General features: G+C 55.4%; 4 protein-coding genes across 5 annotated transcripts in view; 1 reads left to right on the top strand and 3 right to left on the bottom strand.

The window, feature by feature from the left end:
- Window positions 1-18,942, bottom strand: part of GCNA (germ cell nuclear acidic peptidase) — a 62,976-nt gene that overhangs the window by 30,404 nt on the left and 13,630 nt on the right. The window lies entirely within an intron of this gene.
- Window positions 3,313-8,614, top strand: FUNDC2 (FUN14 domain containing 2). The gene is made up of 6 exons (XM_065729807.1): window positions 3,313-3,436; window positions 4,980-5,166; window positions 5,572-5,739; window positions 6,531-6,606; window positions 7,513-7,647; window positions 8,231-8,614. Exons 1-6 carry the CDS (start codon window positions 3,313-3,315, stop codon window positions 8,306-8,308), a joined length of 768 nt encoding a protein of 255 aa, XP_065585879.1. The 3' UTR covers window positions 8,309-8,614.
- CMC4 (C-X9-C motif containing 4) lies at window positions 11,325-15,268 on the bottom strand. Its single transcript, XM_065729314.1, has 2 exons — window positions 15,207-15,268; window positions 11,325-12,816 (listed from the first exon to the last, which is right to left on the bottom strand). Exons 1-2 carry the CDS (start codon window positions 15,262-15,264, stop codon window positions 12,653-12,655), a joined length of 222 nt encoding a protein of 73 aa, XP_065585386.1. The 5' UTR covers window positions 15,265-15,268; the 3' UTR covers window positions 11,325-12,652.
- MTCP1 (mature T cell proliferation 1) lies at window positions 12,734-17,101 on the bottom strand. 2 transcript variants are annotated; one of them, XM_065729312.1, is made up of 4 exons: window positions 16,913-17,101; window positions 16,641-16,811; window positions 16,434-16,485; window positions 12,734-12,816 (listed from the first exon to the last, which is right to left on the bottom strand). In XM_065729312.1, the coding sequence occupies exons 1-3, from the start codon at window positions 17,018-17,020 to the stop codon at window positions 16,438-16,440; spliced, it is 327 nt and encodes a 108-aa protein (XP_065585384.1). In that variant the 5' UTR covers window positions 17,021-17,101; the 3' UTR covers window positions 12,734-12,816; window positions 16,434-16,437. The 2 variants fall into 2 exon arrangements, with proteins under 2 accessions (XP_065585384.1, XP_065585383.1); XM_065729311.1 differs by lacking the exon at window positions 12,734-12,816 and adding an exon at window positions 16,263-16,352.

An 18,942-nucleotide genomic window follows, 5' to 3' on the forward strand; every position in this document is an offset into this window, starting at 1 on the left:
TCAAGGAAAAGGCAATTTAGGGCAGGACCCCAAATGGCAATTTAAGGTTTGCCATTAGGATGCAGCTGTAGGTTACTTGCTGCTGAGAAGCAGCAGTAGCCCTGTGCCCCTCATACAGCAGGTGAGGGATGCTTGTGTGCATGCAGCATCACAGGTATCTCACTGCCCTCTGGGCGATGATTTGGCCCCATAAACTCACCTTGAACCCCATGGGAAGGAAATGATGGGGGAGACACCTGGGAGTCCCCTCCCAGCAGCTCCTCTCCCTCTTCTGTGCTCCCAGAATCCCACAGAAAAGCTGGAAGATGAGGAGCAATGCTCAGTGCCACCGTGGCAACTGTGGGATAAGGGAGGTGGGAAGCACCCCGTAAATTATTGCAGGGTAAGAGGAAGGTGAGGGCAGCCCCAGCACTACAGAAGTGTCCATGGGATGGCTCTGGGATCAGGATGGTGTTTGGGGCACACGGATGACTGAGGGGTGAGTGTCTTGGGGTCTTGGATGGGGGATTGGCTGGGGATGGGATGGGAGCTGGGGGCAGTGCCCTGGGTAGGGCCTGTCCAAGCAGGTGAGAATGGGGAACACATCCTCACTGCCATTCCTGGGGCCTCCACCATCCCAGCCCCATCCCATTCCCCACAGGACTGGAGACTCCTCCCCATCATCCTCAGTGCGGGACCATTCCTCAATGGGGACATTGTGTTTCATCCCACCTGCTCCCTACGGCAGCCCCAATGGGAAAACCACCTCCAGACAACGTTCTGGGACAAAACAGTGTGTCACAGGTGGGTGCTTTGTACCCCACAGCCATGTCCTTGAGCAGGGCTGTGCCTTTCCATGACAAACTCTTCCCATCCTTCCACCACGGCAGTCACCACTCACCCCTGCTCATGTCCCCACGACTTGGAGAGAGACAGCATGGGGACCCTGCTCACACAGGGGAGCTGCCACACTGTTCAGGGAGTTATAATGGATATTGCCCCATGCTGGGAGAGAAAGAGCTGCCCCCAGGTCCAGGAGCAACGGGCAGAGGGCAGACAGCCGTGCTGCTGGCACCGCTCCCCACTGCATGGACGTGACTCCCCTCCAGTCGTCCCTGCCTGGGAATCTCCTGGTGCTGAAGGACTGTGTGCTCCCGGAAAGGCTGGAAAGGAACAATGTCACCGAGCAGATAGAGCTACAGTGAGGGGGCAGAGTGCAGGTTGGGGTCAGGGATGGGAAGGGACACTCTGGGCGCTGAGATCACAGAGGGGACTGCAGTGGCAGCATCCCGGACACAGAAGTTACATTCTTGGCACAGGCAGGTGCTGACGGATTGATAGGTTTCACCATTTCCAGCGACCAGGAGAGAGCCCCAGATTCCTGTCCCAGGGATGGAAGAGAGAGTGAGGCATGGTGTCTGATAAGGACCAGAAGGAGTATGCAGAAGGAATATGATCTGGAATATCAAGAGGGGATCCAGAAATGAGTCTGAAGGGCACTCGGGGCTCTGCTGCTGCCAAGTGGTTTATGTGATCTGCAGACAAAGCCCCGGGAGGGTTTGTCTGAGAGCAAACAGAACTTCTATTTGCCATGAGTAATGCAGGGGCACAAGACAGGGAGTTGCTAGGAACCTCCTGGCTGATGTGGGGAGGGAGGAAAGGAGCGGCCCCACCACTGCTCAGCATTTCTGAGGGCTCTGCAGAGCCACGCAGTGTCACTGCTGAGCATCAGCATCGCCTGCTCAGGGATGGGTGATGCTGGAGAATGGCATCGGCATCACATCCTGCACCGGGTGCAGTGTAGGACACATCCATGCACCCCGAACATCCCCAGGAGCCACTCCGGGGCACCGTCCCGCAGTGCAGATGGGACGGGGAAGCCAGGGCTGGCTCCTGGCACCAGGAAAACGCTGCTTGGGGTGTGCCAAGGACCCACGTGCAGGCAGAAAGCGCCGATTGTTTCCCCGAACTGAGCACTTCTCAGGGCTGGGGCGGGTAGAAATGACTCAGAACACGGTGCGCGGTGTCTAATCTCTCCTGGGACTTTTCGTGTGTGTGTCTGTGTGTGTGTGTATGTGTGCGTGTGCAAGTGACTCACGGTGGCTTCTCGGGAATGCAGAGCAGCTCCGCTGCTCCCACGGGGTGCGCGTCCTTCCCAGCACTCACACGGGCAGAGGTGGGCACAGTGACGACGAGGGACCCGAGGGCTGTGGCACCCGTCCCTCCTCCCGCGTGTCCCGTGCACGGGCACACGGCGCGGGCTGGCGGGTGCACGCTGCCGGCTGGCACGTACCCAACGCAGTGGTCATGCCCTCCTGGAGCTGTGCCTCGCTGACTCACGGTGCTGCACACCGCGGAGGATCCCCGTTCCTCAGACACAGCAGAGGAGATTCCGACCTCCTCCGTCCTTGCGGGGAAAACTCCTTCCCTTAGCACCAAAGTTCTGGGTTATGAGGGAAACACCGGGTCCTCCCGGTGCGGTTGCTGCCCCAGCCCCAAACGAAGGGATGCAGCATCCCTCCCACGGCTGTGGGAGCCCACGCACCCAGCCCCGAGCTCCCTTCACACAGCCCCGCAGAAGAAATGCTGACGTGGAGCGGGTCCCAAAAGCAGTTCCCCCCCTGCTCCCTCCCTGTAAGTGGGGCAGTGGGGTGGCTCTCCACTCCCATTTCTCACACTGGAGGTGGCTTTGGATGGCTCAGCACAATGACTGTGCTCGCAAAAGACACCTGTGGAGAAAAGGGGGGGACATGCATTTAGGGGGAACGTCCATTTAAGAGGGGATGTGCATTTAGAAGGATCTACAGCCAGAGGTCGCTCCCGCAGCCGCTGCCTTTGCAGGGATGCTGCTACACGAGCTCAGCTCTGGGAGAAGCAGAGCAGCCTCCAGGCACGCAGTCCTTCCTGAGTCACCTAATTACCTCGGTTGATTAAATGAAGCTCAGAGCAATTGCTTTGCAGGATGTAGCTGCTGGGTCAGCCTGGAGATGGGTTTACATTCACTGAGCTGGGCATGTTTTGATGCTCAGATCAGCCCCACAGATGCCAAAATGGGAGGCTGAACTGACCCCCAGACCTCCGGAGATGGTCGGATTCAGCCGCACATCCCCTCCACCCCACAGCAGCTGTGCTCAGGACGCGGCAGTGCCCTTCCTCCCCGTCCCCCAGCGCTCAGCACCGCTCAGCTCAGGCATCCCCGCACCAACGCAGCTCCTGGTGAGCCACAGACAGGGCTAAATTTAACAACAGCAATTGAGTGTCGCTCCGCGGGGATGGCTGGTTCAGAACTGTCCCAGAAAAAATCCTCTCTCGCTCACTGCAGAGAAGCAGCAGATGCACAGAGAGCTCCCGCAGAGCCTGAAGCCGCTGCCCATCGCTGGGATGCAGCACGCAGCACCACGGGGGTCCCCAGTGCCCAGTCCCATCGTGCGGGATCGGCAGGAGAGGGAGCAGCCCTGTGAGATGGAGCTGCCCAGAGCCAAAAATCCCCACCGCAACCGTGGGGGAGTGAAGGAGAAGGGCCGTCGCCCCCACCAAAGCAGCACGAAAAAACCGGAGCCTGAGTTTGTTTCATTTCCAGAAAACGAGAAGAGAGAACGAGAGGCAAAGGCAGAGATAGAAACCCCGCTGAAAATCCCCGTGCTCTTGCTCTGACGGGGCCGGGCTGCAATTTCCTTTCTACGCACTGCAGCGTGCCCCCGGCCGGCCGCGGTGCCGGGGCTGTCCCCACGCAGCTGCGTGACACCGCTGCGGACGTCCCAGGCGGGGGAAGGGGAATTCAGCCGTCGCTTCTCGCCGTACTAAAAGTAGTGTCTCCTTTGCAGCCTCAGCAGTGAACGATGGCCACGAGGGTGGTGGCACCTGGATGTCCCCCTGAGCCTTCCGTGGCCCCGTGTGCCGGGGACACGTGCTTTCAGCAGGAGACCACGGTGTCTGGTGGAGATGGCCAGGTATGGTGCAGCAGTGGGGCACCCAGGGGGGTGCTAGGATTTTGGGGAGGCTCTGCAAGAGGGGGCTTGCTGGGGGAAGATGGTTTTGTTGGATGCTCGTTGCCCAGTGAAGCTCATGCTGAGCATTGGGTCACCCAGCCATGCGGGCTGGGGGGTGGCAGTGGCACTGGGAGGGACAGTAAGCATTTGAGACTGGGAACGGCTTTTAGGTCTGCATTTCTTGGGCTGAGTGAGGCTGGTGGCTGCAGGGTGCCCAACTGGAGCACAGGGACCCCCAGTCCCAGCAGCACAGCTCCTTTCCCACTGTGGGAGGAAGCCGAGTGCCCACCCTGGGCCATGGTGCACATGTGTGGAAGGACAGGGCCACATGCTGGGTGCAGTGAGAGCCTCGGGGATGTTGAGGGATGATCCAGCTGGGACAAGGGGGGGGGAATGAGGACAGCTATGCCTGGCCCTGGGAGGCACAAAGCTAGCGACCACATCCCTGTCATGCAGGAGAGCCTGGTCCTGCCTGACACCAGTGCTCGTGTGGGATTTCCAAGCTGGAATGCAGCTAGAGAGCTTCCCTTTGCCTCAGCCATCCCTCTCCTCGCCACCGCCCTGCCTGGAGCCAAGGACTGAAGCCTCCCAGCAGAGACATGGTGCCCTTGGCTGCTCAGTAGTCGGTGTAGGATCTGTCCGACAGTCTCACTAACAGCTACATCTGATTACTGGGTCACCAAAGGGCCACCACAACGCTGCATGCAGAGGAGCTGCGCTCGGACGTGGGATGGATGGAGCTGCTGGGGGTGTGGGGGGAGATGCAGAGCAGTGCTTGCGGGGCTTTGGCACCTGAAGAGCACACGCAGGAGCTTTGTATTTGCAAGAGAATGAATAAACCTTCAAAGAGTGCTGTCTTCTCTATGCGTTCACGAGAGCAAGGTCGAGAGCAAGGTCGATGCGGGCACAGGGCTACCTGCCCCTCCCCCCAACCTCGGCACCACGTGCTCGGAGCTCAGCCGGGCTGCCTGCTGCACCCTATGGAAAGCCGCTGCCCCCCGTGTCTCCCAGCTGCGTCCTCCACACTGTCGCGCCCGCGTGTCCACGCCACGGCCACGTGTTCCTCATCCACGCCGGTGTCCTACTACGAGAGACCGGGACCTGCGGGTGGGCGTGGCTGCGATGTGGGCGGGGCTATACGAGACGGGACGGTGGGGTGGGCGGAGCTAAAGGCGGGCGAGGAGACGGGGGTCACGAGGTGGGCGGGGCTACGCGGAAAGACGTGGCCACGTCGAGACGGGGACGTAAGGGGGCGTGTCCGTGCGCATGCGTGGTGAGGTCGGGTAGCGGAGCTGTGCCATGGCTGCGTCGGGCGGAGGTGGGTGGCGGTTCCGGGCTTCGTCCCACCGGGGCGGCTCCTCCCGGTCCCGTATCCCGGCCGGTTCGGGGCTCCCTGAGGACCGCGGGGCCTACGAGGCGCCGTTTCCGTTGGCAGCGCCTCGGGCGGGTGGCGCGGCCTGCGCCGGTGCGCGCTGAGCCGGGCCCAGAAGCCCGCCGCTCCCCTCAGGGGCACGGAGCGCGGGAGCAGCGGGGGCGGCCCGGGAGCTGCGGGAGGGGTGAGGGGAAGGGAAGGGTGAGCTCTGGGCCGCGGCTCCCGGTGTTGAGCTCCGTGCGTGCCTGCAGGAAGGAAAGAGGACTTCAACGTGCTGGACCTGGCCGAGTACACCAAGAGCCGGCCCTGGTGGAAGAAGGTCTTTGCCCCCAGCTCCGGGTCGAGTGCGGAGAAGTACAACGTGGCCACGCAGCTGGTGATCGGAGGGGTGACGGGATGGTGAGTGGCAGCTTGGCCTGGACCGGGCAGTCTGTCGTTCTTGGAGGGGGGTGGTGGTGTGCGATGGGGGTCTGCACCGACGCCTCCTGGGGGTGGCTGTGCTGTGCTGTGCACACTGGCACTGTGGGCACGCTGCCTGCCTGGGCTTCAGGATGCTCTGAGGCTTGTAGCTCTGCTTGCAGCGGCAGGCTGCCCCTGTCTCTTCAGAGATAACCGTTTAAAAGTGTATCATGGTTCAGTTTCTCTTAACAAATCCAAGCTAGCAACTTCTCAGGTAACTTCACCCAGTGTTTATGTAAAGAAATGGGTAAGAGCAAGTTGCTGTGTTGTTTTGCAGCATTGATGGGGAAACTGTGGTCAAAGCAAAGGCTGCTTTGGGTGACTGAGTGATGGGGTGCTGCCTGCTGGAGCTCTGGTGGCTGCAGCAATGCTGAAAGTGTAGAACTCTGTTTGAAACTGGTGTAGCTTTGAACCACTGCTGTTTAAAATTGTACCCTGCCAAAATCATGTGTTTCCAGTTAGCTTTTGGAAGAGCACTGGTGTCAAAGAGAGAAGAATCAGAACTGTGAAAGCTTGAAATGTCATAGTGAGAAGTAAAAAGCTGAAAAGCATTGCTCTTGACTGGGCACAGACTATTTTTTTTTTGCTTGCATGTGGCTCGCTTGTGCTGTTAGTCAGGCTGTCTCTGAGCCCTGAGCAATTAGCACTGAAGGCAGAACTGTCTGTGGGACGTGTGCTGAGGGGTGTGAGTGGCATCCTGGTCTCCTCACTGGATCTTGGTTGGTTTGCAGGTGTACTGGATTCATCTTCCAGAAAGTTGGAAAGCTGGCAGCAACAGCAGTGGGAGGTGGCTTTTTCCTGCTTCAGGTGTGTATGGAGGGTGGGCCAGGCTTCCTGAAAAGTGTCACTGGAGGGGAAGGGCTGTCTGTGATGGCTGCTTGTTGGGACTCGTGGGGTCTGTTCCCTGCTCTGCCAGCAGCTGTGTGCAGCTCCAGATGCTGTGGGTGCACATTCCTTGGCACACACTGCAGCCCCATTCCCACAGGTACTGTAACCAAAGCATGTTAGAACTGGAGCTATGCTCAGATGCTGCTTATGAAAGTTAATTAGAATGTTTGGTTGTGTCTGTGATACGTTACCTGAGCAGTCAGGCTAAAACAGATGAGGCTTTTTGTAATGTGCTGAGAAGGAGGAGAGAAACTCTGTCCTCCTCTTGGTTTCTAAGAACTGTGGAAGTGAGGGGAGCCTCTCAGATCCTGAAATGCAGCTTGGACCTCCCACAGAGGGCTCGCTCAGCAATCTTTGGTTGTTTGCTCCCGTGGTGCTCAGTCTCACTCTTCCTGTTCTGCTTGTTCTGCTGAAAGCCCAAAGCTTGCTCTGAGCCCAGCAAGCTTCACCAGTAAATCATTCTGACCAGATAAAATACTTAGGGAGGAACGGGCTATTAATAGCAGAGTCCACCCACAGCAGCACGAGCGTCCCAGCAGTGGCAGTTGTGAGGGGGAGGGGATGCCAGTTTTGCATTAGAGGAGGGGCTGAAACGGGGTAAGCTGCAGTGTGCTCTTCTTTGAGAAGATTACTGAGGGAGACAGATGTTGCAGGACAGTTAATATAACCACAGGGTGGTGCTTTGGCCACCGTTTGAGCTTTTGTGCTCATCTTCTCTCAGCCTCCTGGTCCAGAGAGTGGGAAGGGGTTGGTGGGTGGACAAGGGGGTTCTGTTCAGCCAGAAGTTCACTCCAGGCTCTTTCTTTCCACCCTTTGAAATTCTAGATTGCAAACCACACAGGATACATCAAAGTTGACTGGAAGCTCGTTGAACGTGACGTGAACAAAGCCAAGCAGCAGCTGAAATTTCACAGCAGCAGCAACAAAATGTCTCCAGAAGTGAAAAGCAAAGTGGATGAGGTGAGACAATTCTTCCAGGGTGTGTGCAGGCATCCTGCTGGAGGGACAGCAGGAAATGGGATGGAATCCAGGGTTCTTCTGTCATGCACGTGAAAAGAGGGAGTGCTCATGTAAAAACAGAACTAGTGAGATGGCAAACAGTGTTTGAGGCATCTCGGCATGATGCCAGCTCACCACGTGTTGTGGCAGATTCCTTGGGGTTGGAAGAAAATGTGCTGGGGTTGCAGGAGTGGGGCGAGGCTTGAGAAGCTTCCACTTTGTCTGAGAGGGAAAGGTAAGCAGATCTGGCAGCAGAGTGGCCTGGTTGCTCTGGGCTCTGCTGTACTGCAGTCTGGCACGTGCGTGCTGTCAGCAGCCCCTTCTCTCATTGTCACAATGCACTGCCTGTGGCAGAGCCTCAGGTGTCTGATGTGGGGAGCATGTGGGCTCTCACTATGTGGCAGCTGTTGGGGGGTCTGGGCTGTGCTGGGGTTGTGTTCTGAGTGTCACCTGCCTCAGAGAGAACAGCTGTGATGTATGGGGAGGGTGGGGGAGAGACTGCTGCTGTTGGGGAACATGCTTGGCTCTTCTCTCCCCTGCTTAGGTGATCATATTTCTGAAGAAGAATGTTATCCTGACTGGAGGGTTTGCTGGAGGATTTCTGCTTGGAATGGCTTCCTAGGAACTACAGTCGACTCTCTCATCATGCCCAGCTTCCCCTGTCCTCTTTTCCTTCCTGTTCCCTCCAATGTAGAAGTCAGTGGTAGTTTCCAGCAGGTTCAGTCCCTGTGCTCACAGGTTCCAGCCTTTATTTCTTGCAGTGCTGCTTTTGATTTCCACCTTTTACCTGTCTGGACTGTTTGGGTGCTGTATTGGCCTGAAAGCTTTTGACTTCAGTGTATCATAGCAATTCCTTTCTCCACTGAATATGCCTAGCCCCAAGTTCTCAGATGAGTTGAAGCCTCATAAACATGTAGTGGCAGAGAAATCTCTTAAACGTGCTTCTTCCCAGGTGCTTGGGACCTGTATACACTTGTCTGCCAGTATATGTGTACAACAGCTGTCAGCTCTTCACTGCTGTTTAGCTTGTACTTTCTTTACCCTGGTCCCCGGAAAGCTTCCATCTGTGCAGAGCTGGTGTGTGAAGTGCAGATGTGCTTGGCTGTCCTGGTGTGGCTGCAGAGGTGCTGGGGGACAGCATGGCTGGTGGGTAAGGAGCACATTCATGCTTTGTGTAGCAGTGGAGGTTCTCTGCCCACCCCTTATCACTGCACTGAACGTGGGTGACTTTTTGGCTTTCCCTCTGCTGTTATTTATAGCCCTTACTGGAAGTGCAGCTCTGGTGCTGCTGATGGAAACTGAGCACAGTGTGCGGCCCTCTCCCTGCTCCACACAGCACCTTGCTTGGTCACTAGCTGCCAGCTTCTGAGGTGTACTCTTGTGGTGGGCTGGTCCCAGGGTGCTCCCCTGCCTGTGGCAGGCTGGCTGGCACGGGCAGCACGTATTTCTGCTGTGCCACTTACTGTAAACCACCTTGGGGCTCTGACCAGTGTTTCTAGGTCTGCTGTGACCTCCTTTGGCTGCTTTGAAGTGGATGCTCTTAAAGCTGTAACTGCATGGGATGGGATTGCAGGTAGGAGTTGTATCCCTGTTTAGGGTATGTTGTGCTGATCCAGGATCCTTTGTGCCAGCACTGCTGGAGTTGGGGGGGGAGGATGTGAAACCTGGTGCTTGGAGCACAATCTCAGACCCTTCCTGGTGCTTAGGCCTAAACTGTTGGAAAAACCAGGGTGTGCCTCTGAGGGTGTAGGCAGTTTCCATGCTCTTTGTCCTGGTTGTCTTCCTTCCTTCTTCGAATTTACTGTTTTCCCCTCCAAAAAAAAAAAAGCAGCTTGCTTAATCCCCTTGTATGTTTCTGACAGCTGTAGCCCTCTGCAGGCGAGGAAGCAGCTCAGGTGCAGGGCTCAGCTGTTCTTGGGAGCTCTGTCCCAGTTGTGTGCAGAGCAGAACTCTAACCCACAAGAAAAATGAGATGTATACCTTGGAGGTGCTCTGTGATGGCCGTGCTGGATTTGGCATTAGCACTTTGCAGAGCGTGGGGACTGCAGGGTGATGTCCTTCAGCACTACGGGGAGGTTTTGATGTGAGCCAGCACTCCCTACGTGCTGGAGGACAGCGATGTGTGTGGGTGCAGCCCATCTCCTGTGTTGTGTGATGCCATTCTGAATGTGCATGGCTGGCTCAAAACGGGGGCTTGTCCCCAGAGAGCTGCTGAGAGGGCTGGAACTGTGGGTTCAGCCACCAGAGGTCTGTTAGTTCAGTTTTGCCTCTCACTGAGGTGTCATCGCAGCAGCAGTGTGTTCTAGGTGGTGTTCCTCTCACACTGAAGGTGATCAGGAAGCAGATGTTGGGATCTTTGCTCCTGTCCTGTGGCTGGGGAGGAGCAGCTGGGCTCACAGCGTTTTAATACTGACATGGGGGGCTGCAGGAGTGATGTGATGCAGCAAATAGGTCCTCAGTAAATTCATGGCTGGGAATGGAGTGACAAAAAAATATATATATATCAGTTTTTTATAGGAAAACTGCACAGCTGAATGTGCTTGAATTAATACATCTGTATCACGGGGCATCTCTCGTTCTTGCAGGGGAAGTGTTGCTTCCCCTGTGCCTGGTGTGCTGAGTAACCCAACTGGTATGCACTGTTCTTCACAAATCTTCCTCCAGTGACAAACTTAAGGTAGATGTTAGCAGGCCTTAGGGCTGCCTCCAGCCTCAGCTCAGGCACTGTCTGCCCAGCGGGGGAGGTCCTGAATCCCTGCTGCAGAGGGGAGCGGCCCAGAGAGGGAGCCAGAAGGTCTCCGTAGCTGCTGCGAGGGGAGGAGACACGAGGAGGAGGACTCCTGTTGGGTGTGAATGCAGGCAGGGGGTGGACGCTGGGGGCTGGTGGATCTGCTGTGCCCGTGTCAGACTGGGGGCTGCCACTGGTGGAGGCTGTGTGCCCGCACTGGGAGTGCTGGTGCCACATCAGCCCCTGGAGATGCACTGTTGTTGTTCAGGTGCCAAGATGAGGTATTCCTCCCACACCCCCAACACACGCATCCCTTTTGTTCTTGTGTCAGCCACATCCGTAGCAGTACGGAAGGTTTAAAACACACTAGGCTTTTTAAAGTCTTTTTGTATATTATATGTAAATGCTTGTTGAAGTGATATTTTATTAAATGGTTTTGCTTTAATTCCTGTGTGAGATCTGCTGACTTCTCACCCTCACGGCTGAGCAGGTTTGATCCTAGAACTGGGCACAGAGACAAAGGTTTCCTTTAAATGGGTGCAGCAGAAGCCTGAGCAACTCAGCTGGATGTGTGTTAGTGATTTTACTTCCACTTCTCTTACTCGGGTTGGGCACGAGGGGAAAATGAGCCACTTGTGAAACGTTTCTCACTGCTGTCATCCTTCTCCACTTTCCAGGAGTACCATCTGTCCCTTCAGCCCCATTTTGTCCTTGTGGTCAGTTCTTTGTGGGGCTGGGAGGACAGAGCTCGCCCTGAATTCATCTGAGCCTGAGCTTGGGTTATAAAAATACCAAGCAGCTTCTATTTCAACCTGATGATATCACACAGCTCTGGATGCTGAGCAGCAGCCAAGCTGCCCGGCGTACAGCTGCGCCGTGCTCTCAGTAAACAACCACACTCAGACTGCAGTTAGTTCCAGTCATTTATTTCGTGTTATGGTATTTCAGAGCAGCGAGTACAGATGGTTTTGCCATTCTAGGCTTCAATACACTCAACTATTGTGCCTAGACTACAGTGGTCTGTTTATAGAAGCTGTATTTTGTGGTTAATTGTCACAGCACAGAAGTCCTTTACGGCTAGATCTAATGACAGAGTTAGGAGCCTAGTGGGTTTGAAGTCTGGTGTTTGGTGCCTGGGCCCTGCGATGGACTTGGCACCCACTGGGGTGCCTGGACTGCTGCTACAGTGGACGGAGAGACAGAGGCAGCACTGAAGGGTGATGCAGGAACCTGACTACCGAGCTCATCCTACAGGTCACAGGAAATTCTGCTGCGCAGGTGAGAGTTAGTGAAAAGCCCTCTCTCCCTGGGCTCCAGACACAGACGGGTTTGTGTGTGAGTCTGAAGTGCTGTATTGACAGAGGGTGCCTACAACTGCGTGTTCAGAAGTGGCACCTAAATCAGGTCTTGGATCTAGCCCAGGGCTTTGTGATAGGCCTCTGGGTCCCAGCGCACCGAGGAACGCTGGGTTGGAAACATATTGCTTAAAGGTCTCCCATCATACAGAAATTTATAAATTTTATATCAACAGTCAGGATTTCCAAACGAATATTGCTTTTTTTCTTTTCTTTAAAAAAAAAAAATCCTATTCCTGTAGCAATCCCTGAAATAATGTTCCTGTAACATCTTTGTTGTCATGCAAATAGCAGCGTGGAGGCAATCCCAATAGAAAGGGATCTGAACTCTGTCCAGTGGGAAAGTGAGGCACTTAGGCAGAGTGACACATGGTCACCGTGAGCTATGCAAGACCTAGGAACAAAGCCCAGACCTGATTCCCATTCTTGAGCTTGGACCACTGGACAGGTGGATGTTGCCTGGAACTGCTGCCTGATGGCAGCAATACCTTTGTGTCAGAATGGACTTTGTGTGTCACGCTTAATCTCACTCTTGAGCACATTTCCTGTACCTCCCCCTCCAGCAGCCGGAGTAACTTGGTTCCAGCCCTCGGTGTTGAGAGCAAGGATGGGTTAGAGTAAGGTAAGCATCCTAAACACATCAAACTGATTTTTCACAGACACAGATGGGGTGCAGAGACAACGTAGATGATGTTTTGGTACGGAAAATAAAAGTCTGTTCACCAGGCCATCTCTTGGTACTGCGTTGTACTTTTTGGTGCACGGGGTGGTGTGTGCTTGGAGCCCTCCAGCTTTCCACAAAGTCTAGAGAAGGCTCAGGAGCACACACACGTGAGCTCTGCAGGTGAGTCCGTGCTCTGGCACCTGCTGGAGCTGCTTTGTGTTACTGAGGTGGTGGGGGAATTCCTTCCGAAGCAGCTTTACGTTTTTCTCTCTCTTCCTTCTCAAAACCTGAACAACAGATGGATCTGCCCTCGGGGTACCGGGCGCAGCACTTCCTCATCTCTTGCAGCACAGCTTCACACTTAGACTCCATGTAGTTGTTGGCTGGAAAATAAGGAGAGGCCGAGTCCATGGGGGGGAACTGGTTTTGTTCCCCGAGGGGCTGCCTGGCCCTGGGATGCTGGGTGCTGCCCTGCTTTGAGAAGCATGCTCTGCTTACCCACTCTGCTTCCCAGCACTTCCCCTGCTCTAGGAGCAGATCTCCCTTTGGTGTTGGCTGCATACGGTGCTCAGCTGGGCTCCTCTGGATGGGGGCACCTCCAGTTCCCCAGTTCTGCAGCTACTGCACTGCTACAGCAGGAATGAGGTTTCCCCAGCTGTTGCTCCCTGCATTTTTAACCTGATCACCAGATCTGGGTGCTCCAGCCCAGCTGCCTCATCGATGCAAGGTGTACAGTAGTATAATTAAGAGCTTGCAAAGAGCAGTTGATATAAATAGGGACAAGTGCAGTAGGGCTGGGAGAGGAAGGGGTGGGCTGTGTGGCTGCAGCCCTGCTGCCATCAGCCTGCTGTGGGCAGGATGTGGCTCTGCACAGCACCTCAGCTTGCAGGAAGCCATCCTGCTGCCAGCAGCAACGGGCTGCACGCAGCCTGCTTAGCTGCACTCAGCCCCACTGCTGGTTTTTAAGGACTAAAAAGAACAGCAGCAACATTTAATGAGACAAATACAGTGCCCAGCAGAGAGCTCAGAAAGGCAGTGAGTGCCATGCAGGCACAGGCAGAGCAGGCTGCACGCGCAGTGCAAGCACAGGGCACCCCAAGGCAGAGGCTGCAGTGATGTCACTGCTTTGTGCAGGGCTGAGGCTGCCTGGGGGCCTGACTGGCCCTGCTCCTCCACACTGCTCTGAGCTTTCAACAGCAGCAGGGCTTGGGACTCAGTGCTCTGTTTCTACCACCACGCCCTGCTACCCATCAGGGATCACTCCAGAAAGGTACAGGGGTTACTCATACAATGGATGACAAAATGCAGAGTGGGTTTATGGACTACAGTGGGCATTCGGTCTCACAGAGGAAGCAGGCAACATCTTTTGGAACAGTGTCCTGCTGCAAAATGGCTTTGAGAAGCTGCACGTCCCTGCTCCTGCCCTCATCCTCTGCACCATCTGTGTGCACTGGTCACTTCAGGCTCTGCTCGGTTTCCTCTATTGCATTAATTCCTGCAGGAAAAACTGCTTTGCTGTAAACTCCGCTGCTTCATCCGTGCGAGTCAGGGGTGATCACAGCACTCTGAAATGTTGGCCACAGAAGTGGTGGGGCAGTGGGACATGCACACAGCAGAGGAAAAGCTTCCTTGCACCACTGAGCCACTCAGATCACACCTGTACACAAACCTTCAGGAGTGAAACACTTGGAGTAACCTCCAGGAACAGCACTGTCACAGTGGGACCAGAAGAGGGCCCAACACCAAAAGCAAAGCAGGCAGCATGTTCACAAGTGCTGGGGACGCATGGATGGTATTGCAGCCCTTCATTTGAACTGAACACAGCGTCCAAAACAACAATCCTGGGAAACACAGATATCCACCTGGCTGAGGGCTGCTGCTCCCTGCTTCTCCACGATGCTCCTCCTGTTCCCCAGCCATGGGGGGCTGTTACTGCAACCACAGCACTTGCTGCAGGCAGCAAAGCCATCCCTCTGCTCCACTTTAGCTAACCTGCCCGGTGCTGCTAGCACTGCTGTCACCCTCTGGGCTCTCAGCCCTGTGCTGACAGCCAGTCACCCTCCAGCAGAGCTCCTCACACCTGCAGGGCTCTGCTGGGTGAGTCAGGAAACGCTCCCCCTGCTGTGGCTGAGCTGCCTGAGTACACAGGAACACTTTCTCCATCCCGTTTGAAGCAACTGACTTGTTGAAAAGGCTATTTTTCTCTGCCAGTATCCAACCTGCTTTCCCCAGCTCAGCCACCCGAAGCACGTCGTCACATAACCTCCCTTTTTCCAACAACTATTTTGCTCACCCGACTCGCAGCAGCTGTGCAAGGCCTCCAAGGGTCCACCTGCTACCCCCAGGCCACGCACACGCCCTGCCTGCTCCTGCAGGCATCTCTGTGAGCAGCAGGACGTGCCCGGGGCTCCAAGCTCTGTGTGTCCTCACTCCATCCACCCACGGCCTCAGCTCCCACTCCACCACAGCTCCCGCAGTGTCTGGCTCTCCCCGCCTACAGCTCAGTCCTGACACTACACACAGGCACGAACACTCAGCTTGGAAAAGCACACTGCTGTGAGAAACGCTCCGTTCTGTGCTCAGGGTGTCTCGTTCCTTACAACCAAGCACAAAGGAACTCTTTGAAAAGCAGCTGTGATTTTGTTGGTGAGGTCACGCTCGTGTGCTCGCTTGCTCTCCCCCCCTCACGGCGAAAGGAGAACGGGGGGATGTGAAAAAGCACTCAGTTCCACCAAAGCTCAAGACACCATAAAGACAAAATGATGCTTGGTACCTTGCAAGCATTTCTGTATTTCACAGGCTTGTTTCTGGCAGGGATCCTTCTGCGGCATGTTCAGAGAACTAAAACGACAGGAAAATGTTACTGTAGAAATAACACCTGGGGGAGGCAGGGGGCAAGACAGTGCCTTCGAGCAAAGAGCTCCCGGCTTCCCTCCCTGCAGCAGGCGGTCAGGATGAGCCTGCTCCCAACAGATGGGACTCCCCACGCTCCCACTGAGCACACAGAGCTCACAGCACTCCTCTCCCCGGGAGCAACCTGCCAGCTGCCTCCCAGCACACCCCTGGAGGCCGTTCACGTGGGCTGTGAGCGCAGGAAAGCTCTACAGAGCTACGCCTGAAGGCCCTTCCCTTTAGTGTGCTCAGAGCGTGTCCTTTCCCACTTGGAAGCACAAAGATTCCGACAACGGCTCACACGACCACGGCTCTTTTCTAAGCAGTTCTGTGCCTCTAAACCTCTGGCTAAAACGCGAGCCCCTCTCTGTGAGCTCTGTGCATCCCGGAGTTTAGCCATGCAACTGCATCTGGAGGAGGAGGTTGGGAAAAACAGCATCATTAGGCACGTCCCGGTAAAGCAACAAGGGGAAAAAAAATTTGTTGCAGGAGAAATCCTCTCGGGATTCCCCCAGGAGAGACAGCTCCACCCTTATCAGACCCCTGGAAAGCCGACGTCAGGCAATCACTTTGACTTTCTGCAGCTGAGGCACCCACCCGTCACCGGGACCTCACCAGAAACCAACAGACAAACAAAAAGTGGGGGGAGCAGCAGCGGGGTGAGAGAGCTCGGAAGGAAAGCATCGCTGCAGCTCTGCATGGCACAGGGCTTCAGCTCCTGCAGTGCCACTGCCCAGAGCTGGGGCCTCCTGCCCACTCCCTGCCCCACAGCACTTCTCGGTATCACTAGGGCCTACTTCCAGCATCCTGGCCAAGCTCCACAGAGGGCAATTACATTCTGCCTACCTAGAACTCCCCCTGATGTTTCAATGGGACACGACACTCCTCTTCACTGCCTGTCCTAAACTCATGTGATGTTGCTGTGTGTAGTTTAACTGCTTCCACCTCAGGGGTGGCCGCATTTCAGTGGAGAGAGAATCATTTATTGTACAAAACATACAAGGACATCTTCCTAGAGCCACTGCTCCTGAAAGACAAAAATTCGTATTAAAGAATGACGGGGAATAAACAGAGCACAGTACAAAGCAGGGGTAATGTCTCCACGTACCAGATTAATCACCAGGCACGAGTTTAAGCAGCAGTTCTTCAACACCATCGAGCTGTAAGCGACAAGGAAAAGTTCAATACGGCTGCAGTTACTGTGGCTGAGAGCTACTGGACTTCAATACAATAACAGTCCTCTGCCGTCCCTCAAGGATCTCAAATGACTTCACAAACAGGAATGACTATGGTCTATTGTCGCCACCATCCTTACCATGAGATGGTGCTCTATCTCCCAAACGCGAGAGTTACTATCCCTGTACTGCTCACCCTGGGACAGCTGCCACATGTGAGGCAGCCGGGATGGGGGGAGCTGGCTGGGTCGCAGCGCCTCACCCAGGGGAACCTGAACTCTTTGGATCCGAGCCCTCAGCATACCTTCCTCCTGGTGGAAAGCAACAAAGAGAGGAGGCAGTTACTGGCAACGCAGGAGAGGCACCTGCCACAGCAAAGCTACAATCCCGGCGAAGCCCAAAGGACACTTGCCTCTTCCGCAGCCACGAGCCACGTTCTGCGGTGCTCATCGCAGTACACACCTACACGTCGCACCCACAGTCGGACCGGGGGAGCGCCGGCGTGCCCTCCTTCAGCCATCCCCCGTCACTCCGTCATCAGCACTCGGGGGGCTCCTTCGCTCCCAGGGCACTCGCGGGGACAGCTCCCAAAAGGCACCTCGGGGGGTGGGAGATGCTACGAGCCGGAACGTCCCTAGGAGTCGCTCTGGGATGCTGAGGTGACGGCCGGGAGGGAGGAGGTGTCCGGACAGGTTGTGCAGTGGGAGGTGTGTGCTGAGCGGCGTTTGTAAGGCATCCTGGGGCGAAAGGTGCTAGAGGTGCACGGTTAAACCCTGTGAATATTGGCTTTGCTTATTCCGCTAACAGTCCTATTAACAGTCTTTGTGTAAAACGGGCCGGGGGAGGGGGCGGGGGGGGGGGGAACAAGAAGTGACTGAGGCAGGAGTTCTGTGGGTGACGATGGTCTAAATCCCAAAAGCAACTCTTGTGACAGCGGGCGAAATCAGCCTGACGAGGACGGAGGTCAATCTGGAGACAGAGCATGAGACTCCGTGCGCCCGACTCTCACACCTGGCACTCGCAGAGCTGTCATCGTGCAGGGTCCTTCCTCTCATCTCACTCGCACACGAGCTCCTGGAGAGCAGCTCTCGTCACCCGGAGCAGTTCAGACTTAAGGTGCTTCTCGAGAGCCAACGACATCGGCGGGAGGAGAGGAATGGGGGGCATGGAGGTGGCTCTTCCCATTGGGGATTTGGTTTAGCAGCAGGTTTGTCTGCACAGTGCTTACATCAAGCTGAGCCATGAGCAAATGGAGGTCTGGGAAAATGATTCTCTCTTTGAACCCTAGAAGAGGTAATCAAAATGGTACGGACAGTCTTCATTCTTTATCTAGGTTTAAAGTAGAACAGAATTAAGCTGCAATACATGTAACATCTTCCTGCTATGAAGCAGATGCAATATTCCTATCCCAGCGAAACACAGTGATCTTCCGAAAACGTGTGGCGTTACAAGGCATATTTCAGACAGAGGCAAGAACATCTGGGTACAAAATAAAGCAGGGAAGGTCAGGGAGAGAAAAATATCGTTACACATCGGGGTACAGACAGAACAGGAAACACACTTGCACGTTGCCTTCTGCACCGTGCCCCAGCAGCTCTCTACCTTTCGGAACCAAAGGGTCACTCAGCCTGTCTGAGAACAAAACACCAACCACAGCTCAGCCCGAACAGCACTGCCACGGTCATTTACAACTGGAAGGTCCTTTCATTATTCCTTTCTCTCCCGTTCTGATTGTTTCCTTGCTTGACGTGCGTGGGAATGTGGAGGTGTGTTACAAAGAGCAGTGCTGCTCTCAAGACTGTCCTGCGATGTGTTACAGCCATTCCAAGCAGTGCCCCGGCAGCTGGACTGCTGGCACTGGCAGGAATGTGACAGCAGCCCAACAAACCTCACAAGGCCTTCAGGGATGAGCTAGGAGGGTCACGGTGACGCTCCTGTGAGCCCGAGTCATTCTGCTTTACCCTAACTTGCTTCACAAACTCAAGCCTGTGTGCGCTACCTGCTTTGCCCAGCAGTGAGAGGCAGCAGTCGCCACTGCTCGTTTTCAGTCAGCAGAATGTAATTACCCAGGTTGGAATTTGGCCAGGACACTCCTACTCTGTGGTAAGATGCCAAAAGCTCCATCATGCCCCAAAAGAACTTTGCTTTCATGCCCCGTTTGCAGCTGGAATTTCTACAGAACGAGGAGACACCGTCAGCTCAGCACTGATTCAGCAGCCGAAGAGTAAGCGAAGTCCGTAAGCAAACACCACCATCTCCTACAGCAAAGTTTCCTCTCCTATCCCAACACGAACCCTGCTGCGGGCAGGAGGACTACAGCACGGCACACACGGTTGTGCTCATCGTGCACGCACACGGTGGCAGCGATGGGCACAGACAGAGTGAGGTCCCACGCAGAGGGTGCAGAACGGGCAGCAGCTCGCTGTGATCTTTTCAGCCTTT

The sequence above is a fragment of the Cyrtonyx montezumae genome, unplaced genomic scaffold (genome assembly GCF_038088225.1).
Source record: "Cyrtonyx montezumae isolate F1298 unplaced genomic scaffold, pur_monq_1.0 scaffold_11, whole genome shotgun sequence".
Classification (NCBI taxonomy): Eukaryota; Metazoa; Chordata; class Aves; order Galliformes; family Odontophoridae; genus Cyrtonyx; species Cyrtonyx montezumae.

Coding starts and splice junctions, on each gene's coding strand:
- FUNDC2 (XM_065729807.1), top strand. CDS start 3,313: ATGCACAGAGAGCTCCCGCAGAGCCTGAAGCCGCTGCCCATCGCTGGG. Junction 3,437..4,979: donor GCAGGAGAGGGAGCAGCCCT/GTGAGATGGAGC, acceptor CGTGTCTCCCAG/CTGCGTCCTCCACACTGTCG. Junction 7,648..8,230: donor TGAAAAGCAAAGTGGATGAG/GTGAGACAATTC, acceptor TCCCCTGCTTAG/GTGATCATATTTCTGAAGAA.
- CMC4 (XM_065729314.1), bottom strand. CDS start 15,264: ATGCCGCAGAAGGATCCCTGCCAGAAACAAGCCTGTGAAATACAGAAA. Junction 12,817..15,206: donor AATACAGAAATGCTTGCAAG/GTACCAAGCATC, acceptor CTTATTTTCCAG/CCAACAACTACATGGAGTCT.
- MTCP1 (XM_065729312.1), bottom strand. CDS start 17,020: ATGGCTGAAGGAGGGCACGCCGGCGCTCCCCCGGTCCGACTGTGGGTG. Junction 16,812..16,912: donor GGCTCGTGGCTGCGGAAGAG/GCAAGTGTCCTT, acceptor GCTTTCCACCAG/GAGGAAGGTATGCTGAGGGC. Junction 16,486..16,640: donor AGATAGAGCACCATCTCATG/GTAAGGATGGTG, acceptor TGTCGCTTACAG/CTCGATGGTGTTGAAGAACT.